A 17,849-nucleotide genomic window follows, 5' to 3' on the forward strand; every position below is an offset into this window, starting at 1 on the left:
ACTAGATACCCTATTAACGTTCTGTATACTCATTTCTCGTCAAGATATTGTACATGTAGGACTGACTACTGAAAAAGGAACGTAAAACACTTTTTAAATTTGATGAGAGTTGGAGAAATGGAATCGAGGAAAAAATAAATAGGTGATGAATGAGAAAAATAATAAATGAAAGCGATGAATATGATAAAAACAAACAAAATTATTTATTTAACAAATAATATCGATCTAATGATGATGGGGAAAACTGATATGAATACCAACCCAAAACAATGTGATTACCATCAAAGAATAATGTATCACATGCAAAAGTATTAAAAAAAATAGATCAGACTAGAAAAAAATCATTACTTGCACACATGTTTCACTTGTTATCAAGAACGAACATGTATGCTGACAACGGAAAATGGAGAAAATTTAAATAAATTATTATAAAAAACTCTACTGCTCTAACTCGATTATATAGTTATTGGCTGACAAAGGAAGGTCTGGATCATTCAAAATTTTAAAAAATGCGAAAAAAAATTATAAAACTGAGATAAAAAATCAGACATAATGTTTTGATTGAAAATAAAACTAGAAATTAATTGGGGAGGGGGCATTAAGAATTATGGTCTTACAATACATATAATACACATAGTATCTTGGCAATGAGTGACAGTCATGATATTCATTTTGTGAAGCACTAATTTTATTTTATTTTCAGTTATGAGATTAATTCAGGGTATCTACTAAAACTGGCTGCCAAAAAAAAATCAGTACTTTTGCAGCAATCAGCATCTTCTCAACAGAAAAAATGTGTAGTTTTTCAATGCTTTAATTTGCCAAAATTTGAAATTCTGGCTGGAATAACGACAAAAATGTCATAACCACGAAATTCGATGCTCATTGGTGCCTGAAGAACGAATGGCTGCACAAGTGCACAGTCACGATCTAGAGGGCCAAATCTGCACCCTGCAAGGGATTGTATTCTTTCCAGGCTGTATAAAAAACACGCGTAGCATTACGTAAAAAGTGCCTGACTTTTTAACGGAATTTCTGTACTTCTTTAGTAGCTTTAGACCACCCTAAACAAATCAGTACTATTCGCGGACTTTTCAGCCCAGTAGCACCCTGTTAATTTAATCAAAACACCAACATCCTAATTAAACTAATTAACTATCAGTTCTATCTAAGAGGCTGGTAAAAAAGTTTCAATTCCTAATTGAGCTACTCAACATTAATAGTATTGAGGTACACCTATAATTTGGTTTCTAATATTTTTGGTCATCTTCCTAGCCAATTTTTTACGATTCCGCCATAGCTGGAAGAATGAGAAACAAAATATACTCTCTGGTATTATGGTCAGTGACTTCACATTTTGAGCAGTGATTGTTTAAACGATTCTGTAAATGCAAACTAATAGTAAATTGGTGATTAGACAGTGGAGTTACATAACCTAGGTATATGTATAAAAATGAGTTTTTAGCGCAAAATGGGAAATAAGTACCTCTAAGTGTAAACGTTTTGTGTTCGCTTTGCAATGACCTGTAATCAAGATCGAGATTTTTTGTATCCATGTACCAGTTGCAAATCATTGATTGGAGGAAACGATTAGTACTAAACATAAATCATTACTTTCCCCTCTTCAAAATTTGCAAAAAAATAAGTTCCGAAAGAGAGAGAGAGAGAGAAGTTGACTTGAATTTTTTAGTAAAAAGTATGAACAAGGGTTACCTACGGCAAGATCATTTTCGGGCTGGATTCAAGCACCTACATTTCAAAGCACCTGACAGCACAACTTGAGAGAATCTTAAAAGTAATGGTTCATTCCAGATAATTTTAAAATTTAACTTTAGGGAGAAAGATCATGCAAACTTTGAGAAAATAAAATAAAAGAGATACTTAACTTTAACACGCAGACAAGATAAAAAATAAATAAATACAGGAAAAACAAAGTTTTGGGGACAATAATTATGTAAAATAGCCAAGGCTTCCTTCAAGGAATTTTGAAAGATGATACTTTTAAAGTTTAAGCTTGACATTTTAAAATAAAAATTAAAATAAAATTATGATGATTTAAACAAAAAAAATCAATAAAGAAATTAATTAGCAGATGGAGGACAATCCACCAAAAGTTTAGCATACCGATTGATCAAGGGTTTGGCGGAGATCAACCAACTACACGGCAAATTTCCAATTAATGTGGTGATATTTACTTACATAAAGTAACTTTGAAATGAAAAGCATCTAATGTCTAATTGGCGCTTTAGGAGCTTTCACGTGGAGCTATCACGATCTCAACCCAAAATATGGACGAGAATAAAGTGATTATTTGAAACATGGCAAGAAGGTCGCGTTTGATACTACTGGAAAATACCAAGTACACCGATTGTCAAATTTCAAAGTGATGAAAAAAGTCTTGGCTGCACTAAAAAATCGAAACAAGACGCTTTTGACACAAGCATAAAGCTCACAGGTGCGATGCTTTACTTAGAAGTATAAAACTAGTCAGTATTCTACAAACAAAATAAATCAGTAAATAACATTTTCAATCTCAAAACAAGGGCGAGTCCTCACTCACTTGGGTTCTTTCAAAGGGGGGGGGGGGGTGATCAAGAGTACCCACATAAATGCACCTTTTTGAAAAGGAAATTCAAAAGCAGGTAAATATGCGTTACGTAATTTAGGAGCCCTTCTAGTGTATATTTCACTTTCTGCATTACAAAGGGTCTGATGATGTTTACTCGACTTGAACGAGTATAGAAATGGCTGAATAAATCGAGAATAGATAAGTAAAGAAACCCATTATGAAATCAGATCCACCTTCATCATGATAGATCTCAACCTCTAAAACGTTGTTTTACAACGATAAGAATACACATTTTTGAAATGTCAAAGTAGTTTCATCACTCATGAATGACGTCAAGAGAAGATATTTAATTAATCACAAAATTAAATTTTTTCATATTCGTTACACAGATTATTGTATTCCTTTTTTTCTTTTTGAAAAAAAATTGGGTATAACTCTTTTGAATATAATCCTTTTAAATAAATAGATAAATATTTTATGCTTTGAGTATTTACAATCATATCTTCATCACACATCAGAGGTGAAATTATACAGGGAATAACAGATTTCAACATATAAACAAAAATGAGAACAGAACTGGTAACCAATGAAGCAGACAACAAAGAATCACTTAAAACAGCCTTTGAAAATGTACATATAAGTTAAAATATCCATACTTTATCTCTAGTGGTTTCAATGATTTAACATGGCTAAGCTTAGACTAGGATATAAACTTGGTAAAACGAGGAAAATTCTGTGATGTTTTGTTGAGATAAAAAAACTGAGAAAAATTTGGTGTTGAGTCCTGATGGGAGAGATTTAAGTTTTCCATAGGAGAAATGGAACACAAACCCTCATAAAAATATTACAATGATGTAAAATATATGGTAAAAAAGTCGAATGAAAAACTTGTCTTTATTATTGTAGTATACGATGAAGCAAAAGAGTTGACATTTGCTCTTTGAATATTTCTTTCATGGATATGTTACGGGCAAACGCCAAAACCTGGGCACATAAAGATGGGCAAACCTCAGCCCGCGCCGATCACGGAGTGTCCACTAAATGTTATGCCATATCGATTGTTATGCCATTTAAACCTGTGAAAAAGGATCGATTAACAGGGTGTTCGCAGCGAACTCCTTAATAATCGATTCTTTACCATAGGTTTAAATGGCAGAACAATCGATACATCGCAATTCACGCCACGCCACTGATCCGCGGTCAACGTTCACTTCGGGATAAGGTCAAAGTTTCGTGGAAACTTCGGAATCTGAGATCGCAATATGCCCAGATTTCGGCATTTGCCTGTGATAGATGTTTGAATAAAACACAACAGAGAAGTTTGACGAATGTTTGGAAGCTGTCAAAATCACAGAAATAGTTTCAAAGCAATGCACCAGTACTGAAATGCCGTAGATAAATGGATGTATTTCTACCAAACTGCACTAAGTGCAATAAGACATGAGCCCTGAGACCCATAAGAATATATGCGTAACACGGCTCACGTTATAATTCACATGGTTCCGTTTGACAGAAACATGTCCAAATGAGAGGTGAATATGAATAAAAAAATTAGCATTATAAACTTCTGCATTGAATCTATTTTATCTCTACTCAAGCAAAAGGGAATGCATTGTGGCAGTGAGGGTCTAGCTACCATGAAAATCCATGCTAAATGCCGAACTCATCTGAACTGAAATTTTCACCAAAGATATTACTTGAAGCAATTAGTTCTGGACCGAACTATAAACCACAAACCATACTTCGGATTTGGAGCCTTTTCAACATAATTTTTAAACATGTATGAAGCATGGAAAAAGCTGAATATGATCGTTAAGTGATTATGAATAAAAGCACCATACGAAATGAAATTAATATAGTCTTAGCTTAAAATAAAAGATACTTTAGAGCCAAATTTTAGAATCAGAATTTTTCTCGGTTTTTGAGCTGGTTACAGCAATTAGAAATTAAAAACTTGACAGCATATCTTTTAATCTTACATATCATCTAGAGAAACGTTGGTTTACTTAAAGTAAAAGTATTACATAAATCTACAAGATCCTGGTGTTTTAAACCGATTTTTGATTCTGAAGGATTATATTTTTCAGTTCGATTTCCTTCAATATACAACTCAAGTAAGCCATTGCATTCAGATGGTTCCATTCTATACAAGCAATGTCACACTTCCGAACCTTTAATACTTGTAGATCATCATTTCTTAATTACACGTCAAAATTATAACATATTTTACACAAAGAGGAACATTCCCTCTTCGTCATGATACTTTCAGCAAAATAAAGAAACTTGATAAAGCCTAAATAGTATAGTATTTACATTTTGAAAAGGAAGAGAAAACAGGAAAGAGAGAAGGGACGAAGAGAAAAAATGAAATAGGCGCACTTTTGACTGTCATTAAGTTATGGAGATTCGTTATTCGTCATTAGTTCTAAAGCTAAATTAAATAGTAATAAGCGCGTTGCTTTCCAAAATAGATTTAGTGTCATTACTGAGAAAACCCACGATGGAGACAAACGCTGGAGTCTACAAAACTTTTATTGCACAAAAGCGAAGTTCGTGTTTGAAGTAAGATGGTTAAAATCAGGTCGGTTGATTTGAGATGAACCAATCTCTATGGGTTGGAACAAATGAGACATAGTGAAGCCTCGAGAATAACACGAGGAAAAATTGTGAAACTCAGATATGGATTTGTCAACTCATCACACTGGAAATGTATATCTGCTTTTGATTGTGCTTACCCATCGTTGGCAACCAATTGTTTCGGCGAGGCCATCGTCGAGAATTTGTTCTCGTGCAGGGCGTGAGAGTTCCCATTCACTAGAGTGACATTGACGGAATGGGATCTTGAATGGTTGAGATTCAAAGTGGCCGATTGTGAATTACAGTTGGAGATCTCGATGTGGTTATTGCTGACGATTTGATTGACCGAGCGGGACCTTGTGTGGCCGTTGGTTTTCATACTTGTATCGTTGATTTGATCTTTCAGAGCTATCTGATAAGCGACTTCGAATGCTTGGCCGAGAGTTAGAATGACTTCAGTTGCTTGATCCTAGAAGAGAACATAGTGTTCTAGTTAACATTTATAACTGGAAGTTGAGTACACATACACTGAAAAAAGATTGATAGAATTTACCATTCCTTCACGCTGTATTTATCACAGCGTGAAGGAATGGTCAATTTTACCGATCTGCAAGTCGATTCTGCCAGAGGAATGGTTATATGAGCCAGTATATAGTAACGTCTAGGCACAATTGACTCTAAATTGACGCTATGTGAAATACAGCGTAAAAAATGGTAAATTCTACCAATCTTTTTTTTCAGTGTAGAGTGTCTATATAGGGAGAGTGTGGACATGTCAAAATATGGAGTTTTTAGGGCCTAACAGGGCAGCCAATCTTCGAACACAAAAAATGTCACTGCCAATTTCCAGATTCCGAAATCAAACCAAGCTGGCCAGGAATGTTCAGTAATGAGCGTTCTTCCGCAAAAATTAGTTAATGTATGCAAAAACTAAGTTAAATACATGCTTCACAAACGACATATGGTAACAATTGTTCTGGATGATAATTTGAGTTCATAGATTGGCTGCCCTTTTGGGCCCTAAAAGCTCCATGACCTAGGTACCCTCAAAATTTTCGACAAGTCAGTACTCTCGGTAGATATAGCAACAGATAAAAATGAGCGGGTAGACATATAAGAAAAAAATACGAAAATTCATTAAGAGGAAAACACGATGAGAAAAGACGACATCCGTGCCGCAAATTGGAGACGAAAGTGACTTAAACGCCCGAATACAACTATTCGTGCTCAATGGCTGTCATTGTTGCATATGTAGAGTATGAAGGCGCACTGCCTATCTTCGCGTTCACAATGAGCATCTCGAACTGTTTCACCCGTCGGTATCGAACAATAAAATGGATGGGATCAGTGGTGTGGCGTACTTTGCGACACATCGATTGATCTGTCATTTAAAACTATGGATAAGGATCGATAAACAAGGTGTTCGCAACAAACACCTTAAAAATCGACTCTTTACCACAGTTTCAAATGGGGAAATATCGGTAATCGATCATTCACGAGTCGCCACTGATCTGCAGGGAGGAACTATTCGAACTTTCGTCGTTTTAAAAAAAAGTCGGTAATAGAAGTTCCGAATTGAAAACTGTAGACTAACTGTCAAAACTATTTAAAGATTCAGAAAAGTTTCGAAAACATTAGATAATTCTCAATCCGTGAAAATCCATTTAGGCAGCTTCCAATTGAACGCGCCTTCAATTTGAGTGACACTCTGCGCATTGCCCCGGAGTTAGTTTAGATGCATGACCCAACCGAACCCAACTAGAATCGACTTGGCTCATCACAACGAGGAATAAAATATCAGATAGATATGCAGCCGTTTCATTTTGGATTTCAAAATTATATCTGGTCATTGGACATAAGTCGTTTTTAAAATGGGTCGGATATATTGTTCATAACTGCAAAATGTAGTCCAATTGCTACACGGCCAGCTAAACTATTAAAACACGGCTCTGTGAGCGAGGCAACTGACCCATTCGCCTCAAGTTGGTCTCAGCCTAATACAGGATCTCTACGTCATTTGGTAACGTCATTTTACCAAAACCTTGGGGAAGGCTAAAATGACCCCTGACATACATAAGTAGAGAAATGAATATAAAGAACAGCTTTATGAGGGCATACACCGTTAACTGAATTAAAGTTAATTGAATGAACGTTCATTTTACCAACGTGAGTTAAAGAAGTTAAATCAAAAAGTTAAAGGAGAACGCCATATATGAGCTTCCTGACGTTGAACCTTTACCATTTTCTTCGTCGCGCCCAGAGACAAGTGACCCTCCACTGGTCTCTCGGCAATGGTGGAACTTTCTGCTTTCGAGACTTCAACATTCATCCGTTGACCTACCTACTAGGTCGATGGTTAACGACGTGTAGGGAGTTTCGTTTTGCTAACATACCAAAATTCGGAAAGCTTGTTCGGCTCATTAGGTAACCCGAAGCTCATCCACCTATAAGGTAGGCCAACATCTGAAAGAAAGGGGTGATGACTGGTACTCCCTTATAAATTATCCACAAGGAGGTGTTGGCTGTTGAATCCCCGAATCATTAAAACTTATGGAAATGAATCGATTCTTGGAGGGGCCAGGTGCTCCGACAAGGATCGATATTTTGGCATAAGTTTAAATGGAGGAAATCCGGTGTTGCCAGATTGCTGGATCCGCCACTGGAAGAGACGAGATGCTTCAGCTCATGGAGAAAAAAAAGGAGGTGGTCGACAATTGAGGATTGTTTACCTCGTGACGTATGTCGGTACAATATGGTGTCGATCTTTCAGCAAAATCCGAAATTCGAAGAATGAAAAACGGAAAATAACGTCCGTTTTTTTTTGGTTTAGATCAACTCAAAATATACGTTAAAGCACTTCATTAAGAATGAATTTTTTCCGTAAACGACACCATTCCGAGAAAATCGATGATAAAAGCCGTCCGTTCCAACATCCGTCATCAACAAAATCCAAGATTCCCGAAATGCGATCACCTCCTTTTCCGCACCATGAGCTTGGAGAAAGAATGTGCTCGGAAAAAATCGTCGTTTCACAGACAAACGCACTTAATTCCATTTCGAAGTTGCAAAACTGGACCGAGTTTATCAGAAATCTAACAACTCACATTAAGTTGAAACTGAGAAAAAAAGGTTTGAAGTTGTAGTCCTCCATCAGACTCAATGAAGAAAACGAACTTTAACCCCTCTTTTTACTGACTATTTTTTTTTTTCGACTTTGAGTTTTTGGCAGAAGAAAATATACGACTAGTGGAACTTAAAAACATTCTTAACTCTATTTTTTCGAAAATGTGGGTTGGTTCCTTTCTGATAAGCTCGGTCCAATTAACTCTAGCGAACACATTTTTTCACAAGAGCATAACTGAATCAGTCAGAACGAAAACACACCAACTCGAAAATTGAAAATAATCAAGACAAAAACAAAACTGCAGAAAAGGTGGAGAAGTTGGTTGAAGAAAAATATTCTTGCTGCCGAAAGACAAGCACATATTGACCCTTTAAAGGCCTAAGTTGGAACATATAAGCTAACTTCAATGACCTTCGTGTAAATTAATTGTCTTTAATGGAAATTGAGCATTTTCGAGTTACGGAGTTGGTGTGTTTTCGTTGTCATTGATTCAACTGTCTTTATTCTATCCAAAATTTTCCTGATTTTTGCGTGTATTTTGAGGATAAATCAGTGGAATTTTCAGTTAGAAATGCCGAACAGCTACCTTGTAAATCTGTAATTTGCGAGTGGAAATTGAGCGACGTTGAAATTAAGTTTCGTTCTTTATGTGAAAAATGGCAAAATGAGACAGAATTGAGTTGTCAAGCACTCACCATCGAGCTGACACAAAAGACGTGGCAGTAATGTGCGTTACTAGCATGATCCTTCGTAATGTACGCGAAATGCGTTAATTCCTCCGCGTCTTGACACGCGCAGTGAATGTTGCGAATTTCATGCTCGCAAACCAGTGCCTGTAACAAAAAAATTGAATGTTAATAGACTACCGTGCGATGTCATAAGGGACCTTTTCTCAATAATTACAGGGTGTCTACAGGTTTTTGAAAACCAATTTCAGGACTTTTTTGGGACCTTTTCAGAACTTTTTCAGGACCCTCGGAGTATTTTTGCCAAGTCAGGGTCAAGTCACTTACTGCTAATTTTAATGGAAATCGAGTCCATCTTTATGAAAATTGCTGATTACTAAAAGAATCCATGATATGTATGTATAATCGGGGACATTTTTTCTACGTAAAAACTACACTTTGACTCGCGAAAACCGTGAATTTTTTAATTTTTCGGGACCTCGAGTTAAATTTCCGGACTTATTAGTGACTTCAGGACCGGTCAAGCGAATTCTGGACTTTTTCCAGGACTTTTGGGATTTTCGGGACCTGTAGACACCCTGTAATTAATAAAAAACGCGAGGTTTCTTTTTGCAATCAAGTTTAGTTCTTGACTTCGGCATAGCGTTTTCCTCCAGACAAAATTGATCAAATCCACTCGCAGATACTCCTTTTAGTACGGCAATCCCAGAGTGAAGTTCGGGAATAGTCAATTTTGATTGGTCCATTGCTTCTCCGCCTCAGACGGGAATACGAGTGACCGCTTTTCCTATAGGTTACTCTAGTTTGAGATAACCCATCCCTCATATTACTCCCGAAAAATTAGCGCCACACGTCGTTTTCCATAGGACTTTTCTTAAGAATGGGCGTTTCGTGGCGATTTTTGCCTGACGTCGGATGTGACTTATCCCTACCTCCTTCCATCGTAAGGTACACTGCCGCGCTGAGGAAAAACGCCGTATGAGATTTCAGGCGTTGCCAAATTTCCTTTAATAAATCACGACTTTTCGAGAAAATTTTTAAACGTTTTTCCTCAAATTTTTTTAGATAATTTTCTTCGCAATTTCATCTTAATTTCCTGAAAATGGACCACTAGACAAGGTACGAATTTCAGCATTCTGAAACATGTTTCTCAACCGAAATTTTACGTAAAACACGATGCGCACAACAAAAATTACCAAAATCAACTTCTAACGAAGATATTTAATGATTCTTGATGCGTGAATTCAAACCATCCGCTCGTGAAAACTCGATGCTCTGCTTGATTCACATCGCGCGCCAAACGTTATCATGACAGTCTCTGCGATGTAAAAATCTGGCAATCTCAATCATGACGCTTTGGCTCAGCTATAGCAAATTGCTTAACGTTAATATCTTCTTTAGGAGTTGGTTTCAGTAATTTTTGTTGCGCGAATAATGTTTTACGTGAAATTCTGATTAAGGAACATGTATCAGATTGCTTAAATCCGTACCTTGCACTGGAAAAAAAACACATTGGATCTCGAGTCCAGACTCTTAAAAACATCGACAAGAAAAAGTACTCTTGATTCAATCGGATTTTTGCTTAAATCAAGAACCAAGCTTCTTAATTTGAGTGGATTTCCTTTTGATTTAGGCAAAAATCTGATTGGATCAAGAGTACTTTTTCTTGTCGATGTTTTTAAGAGTCTGGACCCTCGATCCAATGTGTGTTTTTTTTTTTTTTTCAGTGTGTCAAGTGGTCCATTCTAAGGAAGAATATCCATAAGCTTTCTCCAAAAATAAACATATTTTTGAAGGAAATTTCGCAACTTTCGAATGTTTCACGGCGTTTTACCACAGCAGTACATGTAACGCAATCGTTGACCCTCCCCTCTTCCTGCCGTTCTGACCCTGAACTCATTGTTAGACGGGCCTTCCTAGATCCTAGGAGTTTGAAATTGAAATGCGCGACACCTCTGAGGTGATTATGACACACTGAGTTACCAACAGGAAAACCAAGTTATTCTCTTCACATTTCATACTACATCCGCAAAAAAATTATCTTTCAATTTAGAACACTTGTTTGTAAATTTCTCACGAAAGAGAATACGAACCGAGGAAAACATGTTGCAAAACTATAGTTAGTGAACCGGTTTCCAAGAACTGAATCTCCAAGTGATAAATCATTTAAAAAAAATTAAAACATTTCCTTCACGAGGATGACAAATTAACACATTCCTGGAAAAAATCTCAATACACAAATTAAAACGGACACGAGTTAAAATTAATGATGAATATCGATAGGGAAACTACAAAAATGCAGATCTCGGTTGCGGTGTTGTAAGATCTCTGTTCCTACTTTACTTTTTAGAAGAAGACCAAACCAAAATCGTGGTTTGAAATTTGGACAGAATATTCTAGACATAGAGAGGAAGAATCACCGAAGTTTTCAAGAAATGGACAGAAAGGAACCAAGCCACATCAGCTATTGCTAAATTTAACTGGGCAATTTAATTTTTTACGAGTGAAAGTTTGTGCAGATTCATTTGGAACTTTAAAGGGATTTACCAAGGCATCAATCACTATGGAGAAAATTTAATGAAATTTTCACAAAAATCCGCACAACAGTTATCATGTAAAACATTAAATTGCCCAATTAAATTTGACAATAGCTGATGTGGCTTGGCTCCTTTCTCTTTGACGCGGTCCAAATGACGTTCAGAGGTTTTCTATGCTTATTATACACTGCTGATGATTTTATAAAATCATTTCCGTGAGTTTGAATTATCCTAATTAAAATGGATGGTCGAAGAACTCTTTCTGTAATTAGTAAAATTATAAAGTATATCACGTCATGATTTTCTTTTATAATTTTGATGAAAACTATTATTGAAATAATTACTAAGCGAGAAACATATTAAAAATAAATATGTACGTATTATAAACATATTATAAATCAAATATGACAGGAAGCCTTCAACTCTGCAAACCAATGTCCTTTTTTTTGCAGTTTCATCATCGATATGTAGTAAAAATAACAAACAAAAGAAAAAAGGAAACCATTGAATTCCTACCTGGTCCATAGGGTCCAAAAATTTGACACCTCGATACGAGATAGCAAGGACTATTTGGGGAACAGTTACATCGTTGCCTGCAGACTTCTTCAGCTTTTGGATAGACTTTTTCGTCGATTCAGTCCCTCGGAGTTCCTTGACCACGGTTGATCCCAAATACTGTTGGAAAAAAAAGGATTCTGGTAAATATAAAGTCCAACTACAGCATATAAGAAAAACAGTGATGAACAATTTTAAATGGGCAGTTGAGATTTTCCTTTCATGGACCAATGAAGTTTTCACTGGAAGAAAGACTCTTGGATCTGCAGTCTGGACTCTTAAAAATTTTGACCAGAAAAAATACTCTTGATTCAATCGGATTTTTCCTTGATTCGAGAGCCATGCTGGAAAAAAAAACACATTGCCTCTAGAGTCCAGACTCTTAAAAACATCGACAAGAAAAAATACTCTTGATTCAATCAGATTTAAGCTTAAATCAAGAACCAAGCCTCTTAATTTAAGCGGATTTCCTCTTGATTTAAGCTTAAATCTGATTGAATCAAGAGTCCTTTTTCTTGTCAATGTTTCCAAGAGTCTGGACTCTAGATCCAATGAGTTTTTCTTTCCAGTGCAAGACTCAAAATTAAAGCGGATATCTTTTTGATTCAAGCAAAAATCCGATGGGATCAAGAGTATTTACTCTTGTCCAATTTTTTAAGAGTCTGGACTCTGGATCTAAAAAACTTGTTTTTTCAGTGTTCAATGTAGGTAACCCAAGTTACTGGTTACAGGAACCGAATTCAGTCGAGGTAATCGAAGTTTTTGAATGATAATTCATCACAAATAAAGTATCTAATTTTTCTAGCTTTCCATTCTTATAAATTTAGATTGCAATTGAGGAGATAAAAGCTAAATACCGAAAATCTTGACTCCGCTAAATTCAAAATAATCGCTCACACAAGCTTTGGCCGCTGCGCGAGGGCCGATCTATGACTTGTTAACACGGCGGCTACTCCACTAGTATGACGTCACGAAACTGGGTAGTCACGGCCTCTCAATTCTTATAGGCACCGGTCAAGCATCTAAACTAACTCCGCAGCGATGCGTAGAGTATCACCAAAATTGAAGGCGCGTTCGATTGAAAACCGCGCTGAAGGCTGTTTTCGAAGGCAACGGCTATTCAGGGTTGCCAAAGAATTTAGAAAATGAAATTCCCTGACATTATTGCCTGATTTCTCCGTCACATTCCGGTGAAATTCCCCGACAATTGAGGGTGTACCAGATGCTTAAAAAGACATGATGTTAAATAGTTTTCAGGCACAATTTGTTGTTCGAAACGTCTAACCTACTCTAGGAAGGAAATTAAGGTGGCTTGACAAACTTTTCCCGACATTTTGTGGTTTTCTGACATTTTGGTGATTTTTCCTCACAGTTTTGTCATTTTTCCTGACATTAACGTCACTCCCCCTGACACTTCCAGTTTTTCCCTGACTTTTTAAAATTTTCGGGCATTTTCCGGTTTTCCCTGGTGGCAACCTCGTACATTATTTTGAGAGTTGGCGGATATTTCTGGATGCTCGCCTCGTGCGTTTCCACTAACTTTCATAACGGCTACCCCGCGCCTGGACGAAATCGCCGCTTGTGCAGGCAGAGTCGAAACAGGTATGGAGGCGCCACTTGAACATTCATTCCTTCAGATTTACAGAACTAAATTCATTATAAGCTACTAAAAGTCTTCTAAAAAAGACGGGCACCCAGTAATATTATAGCAGATCTCTCGGAGAATTGTGGTGTCTGCGCGGAGATTTTGGAGACCACCTTGATTGACACATAACAAAAAAAAAGTCAACAAACATTTTAAAAAGAAGAAAAATACCTCGTATCAGGGTTGCCACAGACTTTAGGAATGAAATTCCCTGATTTCTCTGACACATTTTGGTGGATTTCCCTGACAATTGCAGATGTGACGGATGGTTAAGAAGGCATAATTGAAAATAGTTTTCAGGCTTTTGTTGTTCGAAATCTCAAACCGATTCTAGAAAGCAAATGAAGGTGATTTAACAAATTTTCCCTGACATTTTCGTCATTTTCCCTGACTTTTTAAAATTCCCTGACATTTCCCGGTTTTCCCTGACTGTGACAACTCTGTCGTGTATTAATAAATCGAGAAAAATTCACACAATTTTAAGTTCTTACGTCCAATTTCAACAGTGGCGGATCCAGCAATGTGGCAACACCGGATTCCATTCATTAAAACAAATGCTAAGTAATCGATCATTGTTGGAGCACCTGATCCCTTCAAGAATCGATACATTCCCATAAGTTCAAATGGAGAAAAATAATATTAGACGAGATATTGGAGTTTCTTAGCCAACGTGCGTAAAAAATTCAGCTTAAAGCTGAAATCTCACGTTGGCTAAAAAACTCCAACATCTCGTCTTACGACCCGTGCGTTCACCGCAATTGGTTGGTGTAAGAATAATGTTGCCAATTTGCTGGATCCGCCAGTGGGTTTCGAGGAATTTGAGGACTACGTACCGACGCCAAGTAGTTGACGGTGCCAGTGACCAGCGCCTCCGGTTTATGTCGCCACTGAGTGGTGAGTGTCGGCGGGACTCCGATCAGCAACTCGGAGGGATTCCTGATCTCCAGATCGTTCTGGACAGGGGCCGCGTGTGGAGGCGGAGGCGGCGGCGGGGCTGGCCTCGACTTCTTGTGACGGTGAAGGGTCCCCGTGTTGCTTCCGCCGGTGTTGTTCGTCGCCCCCGGGTTCGGGTTCGCCGCTTGGGGTAACTTGCTCTTGATGTCCTCCTTCAGTTGCTGGATGTTGGATTTCTGTCCAAAATCGAACAAAATCAACGTTTTATTGGGAGAAAACGGTTTTAAGGTGATTCGATGGACGCCATATTTTGGGTCAGAACGGCATGCGATATATCGCATCGATTGGTTCCATTTTGTCAGCTACTCGTCATTTTTCTCCAATTTTGAGATCGCAATTCTGTTGTCAGGAGACTAAAGCACTCACTTACCAATTTTAACAAAAAAATTCAACGTAATAATAGGAGTGGTTTTTTCAGAGAGAAAACATCGCATTTGATACTGATATCGAAACTACACTCGAATGCTATATTTTCTCTCTAAAAAAAAACACGCCTTTATTACGTTGAATTTCTTTGTTAAAATTGGTAAGTGAGTGATTTAGTCTCCTGACAACAGAATCGCGATCTCAAAATTGGAGAAAAAATGACGAGTAGCTGAAAAATCCATTTTTTCAGCTACTCGTCATTTTTCTCGAATTTTGAGATCGCAATTCTGTTGTCAGGAGACTAAAGCACTCACCAATTTCAACAAAGAAATTCAAAGTAATAAAGGCGTGGTTTTTTAGAGAGAATATATCGCATTCGAGTGCAGTTTCGATATCAGTATTGAATGCGATGTTTTCTCTCTAAAAAAACCACGCCTTTGTTACGTTGAATTTCTTTGTTAAAATTGGTAAGTGAGTGATTTAGTCTCCTGACAACAGAATCGCGATCTCAAAATTGGAGAAAAAATGACGAGTAGCTGAAAAAATGGAACCAATTGATGCGATATATCGCATGCCGTTCTGACACAAAATATGGCGTCCATCGAATCACCTTAATCTAAGCTCTAGACCCACGCCTAGAGGCATTGACCTGACGCATCAAATTTTTTGCAGTTTGAGGCTCCAACCCATTCTTTCAGAAGTGGGAGTACATACATTTTTTTTTCAGAGGCACCGCATCGGTGTGGTCGGGGTTTTGCAATAACCTCACTTGACGGCTCATTTTCATTTTTCCCCTTTCCGTTTCATTCTTTAAAATTTTTTAATATTGGTTTTTTTTTTTTTTTTTTTTTTTTTTTTTTTATTAGCCTACATTTTTTGCCAATTGAAAATGAAGTTGTGATATACTCCGAAACGTCCCGGTTTTACGTGACAGCCTCTCCTCCAGAGTAACAATAAGCTAATTTCCACTGAGTACTTTCTGAGTGCTGCAGATAGTTTGACTACATTTTGCGATTAGGAGCTAAAATCTTCGTCTCGGTTCAAACACAACGTATATATCATTATTTTCCCTATACACTAACGTGTTTTTACGAGAGAGCCAAAATTCGTAGTTCCTAATTGCAAAATGTGGTCCAGTTTGAGTTGTGGTTACTTGAGATTCGGCTGTCTTTATGGAAAGCACGGAAAAACGGTTTACAACACATCCACAAAATTGGCGTTACACAATATTTTTGCTTCTACCACAAATTGCCCTAGATTGCGAAAAAAATCAAAATCCAGTCATGTTGACGAATTCAAACCCCTCGCTCACTATCAATTATTTCCATCAATCGAAAGTTCTCGTAAGTAATGAGTCTTCAATAGATTTATAACCGGTCAAAGACTAAATTTTAATAAATTAACACAATTTACTCATAAATAATTCCCTTATGTGGTTAGGTTAGCGAATGTAGCGAATACGCAGCGAGTGAATACGGTGCGAGGTTGTTACCGCCTGTATTTGGCGCAATGCGTGAAGTATTCTCGCACTCTTGTAGGCGCTGAAATGCGGCACGCGCCGACCAGCGACCGCACTGTGGTCGGCGCGATGCGTGAAGTATTCCTGCAGTCTTGCAGGCGCTCAAGCTTATGGAGGAGAAAATCCTTGTTTCTGATTTGCGTCTATTGCGCCATGGTGGTAAAATGCGTTCAAGTGTTTCTTACAATCGAAATTTCTCGTGTTTAGTGAGTCTTCAGTTGATTTGGGACCAGTCAATGACTAAAGTTTGATAAATTAACACAATTAACTCATGAATAATGGAGATGTTGCATGTGTGAGGGATTTGCGATTTGACAATTGGACAGCTTTATGCAATAAGGAACTAGGGTCAAATTTTCGATTTTTTTTTTATGATGAATTCCGTATCAGGAGGGGATTTACTTACTATTGAGAAAAAGAAAATCCTCAAAAACAATTTTTATCCCGCTTCAGCGACCCCGCAAAAATTTGCCGTCGCAGGATCACGCGAAGTTCATTTTGCAATTGGGACCTATACTATGGTTCCCTATTGCGTAATGCGAAACTCGGATTTCCCATTTTGCAATTCGGAACTATAGACAGGACGGCATAATGCTTTCTCGGCATTCTCGGCTCCTGTTCGACCGATCTTGCTGATTTTTGGTATTCGGGGGTATTTTTCGACGAGAAACTCGAATTTCTGGTCAAATTTTGAAAATTCAAAAATCCAAGATGGCGGATGTGGCCTAAAATGCTATCTCGGCTCCTGTTCGATGGATCTTGCTGATTTTTGGTAACTGAGGGTATTTTTCGACGGGAAACTCGAATTTCTGGTCAAATTTTGAAAATTCAAAAATCCAAGATGGCGGATGTGGCCTAAAATGCTATCCCGGCTCTTGTTTGATCGATCTTGCTGATTTTTGGTACCAGGAGGTACCGTAATAGCACACCTAGTCTTAGAGATGTTTTTAAAACGTGTCAATGACACCAAGCCTCATTTCTGAAATGTTTCACGTGATACTTTAAAAACCCGAATGAAGTGTCAAACACGAAGCCACTCTGTGTTCAACACATTCCCATGTCACCACATTTTATGTGTCTGTGAAACATTTGCAGATTGTGTCACCGAAATGTTTCGAATTCATTTTTTACATATTTCAATGACACAATGGGCAAAGGTCTCCGTTGGCAGTGCATTTTTGACACATTTCTGACACATTTGTAAAACAATGAGCCTTTAACTCAGATTTTCCTCTGATTTTCTAAATGTTTATGACACATTTTCGGTATAATCACTACAGTCCATGTAGTGTTAAACACGAGCCCACTCTGTGTTGA

General features: G+C 37.4%; 1 protein-coding gene across 1 annotated transcript in view; it reads right to left on the reverse strand.

Moving 5' to 3' along the window:
• Positions 1-179: 179 nt before the first annotated feature.
• Positions 180-17,849, reverse strand: part of LOC109044704 (ankyrin repeat and sterile alpha motif domain-containing protein 1B) — a 125,930-nt gene continuing 108,260 nt past the window's right edge. Inside the window, exons 16-19 of the mRNA XM_019062537.2 lie at positions 14,527-14,823; positions 12,010-12,168; positions 8,966-9,103; positions 180-5,615 (exon numbers count right to left, since the gene is read on the reverse strand). Coding sequence (XP_018918082.2) covers positions 5,301-5,615; positions 8,966-9,103; positions 12,010-12,168; positions 14,527-14,823 — 909 coding nt within the window. The 3' untranslated portion in view covers positions 180-5,300. The remainder of the gene's footprint in view (positions 5,616-8,965; positions 9,104-12,009; positions 12,169-14,526; positions 14,824-17,849) is intronic.

Source organism: Bemisia tabaci, chromosome 10, assembly GCF_918797505.1.
Source record: "Bemisia tabaci chromosome 10, PGI_BMITA_v3".
NCBI classification, from domain to species: Eukaryota; Metazoa; Arthropoda; class Insecta; order Hemiptera; family Aleyrodidae; genus Bemisia; species Bemisia tabaci.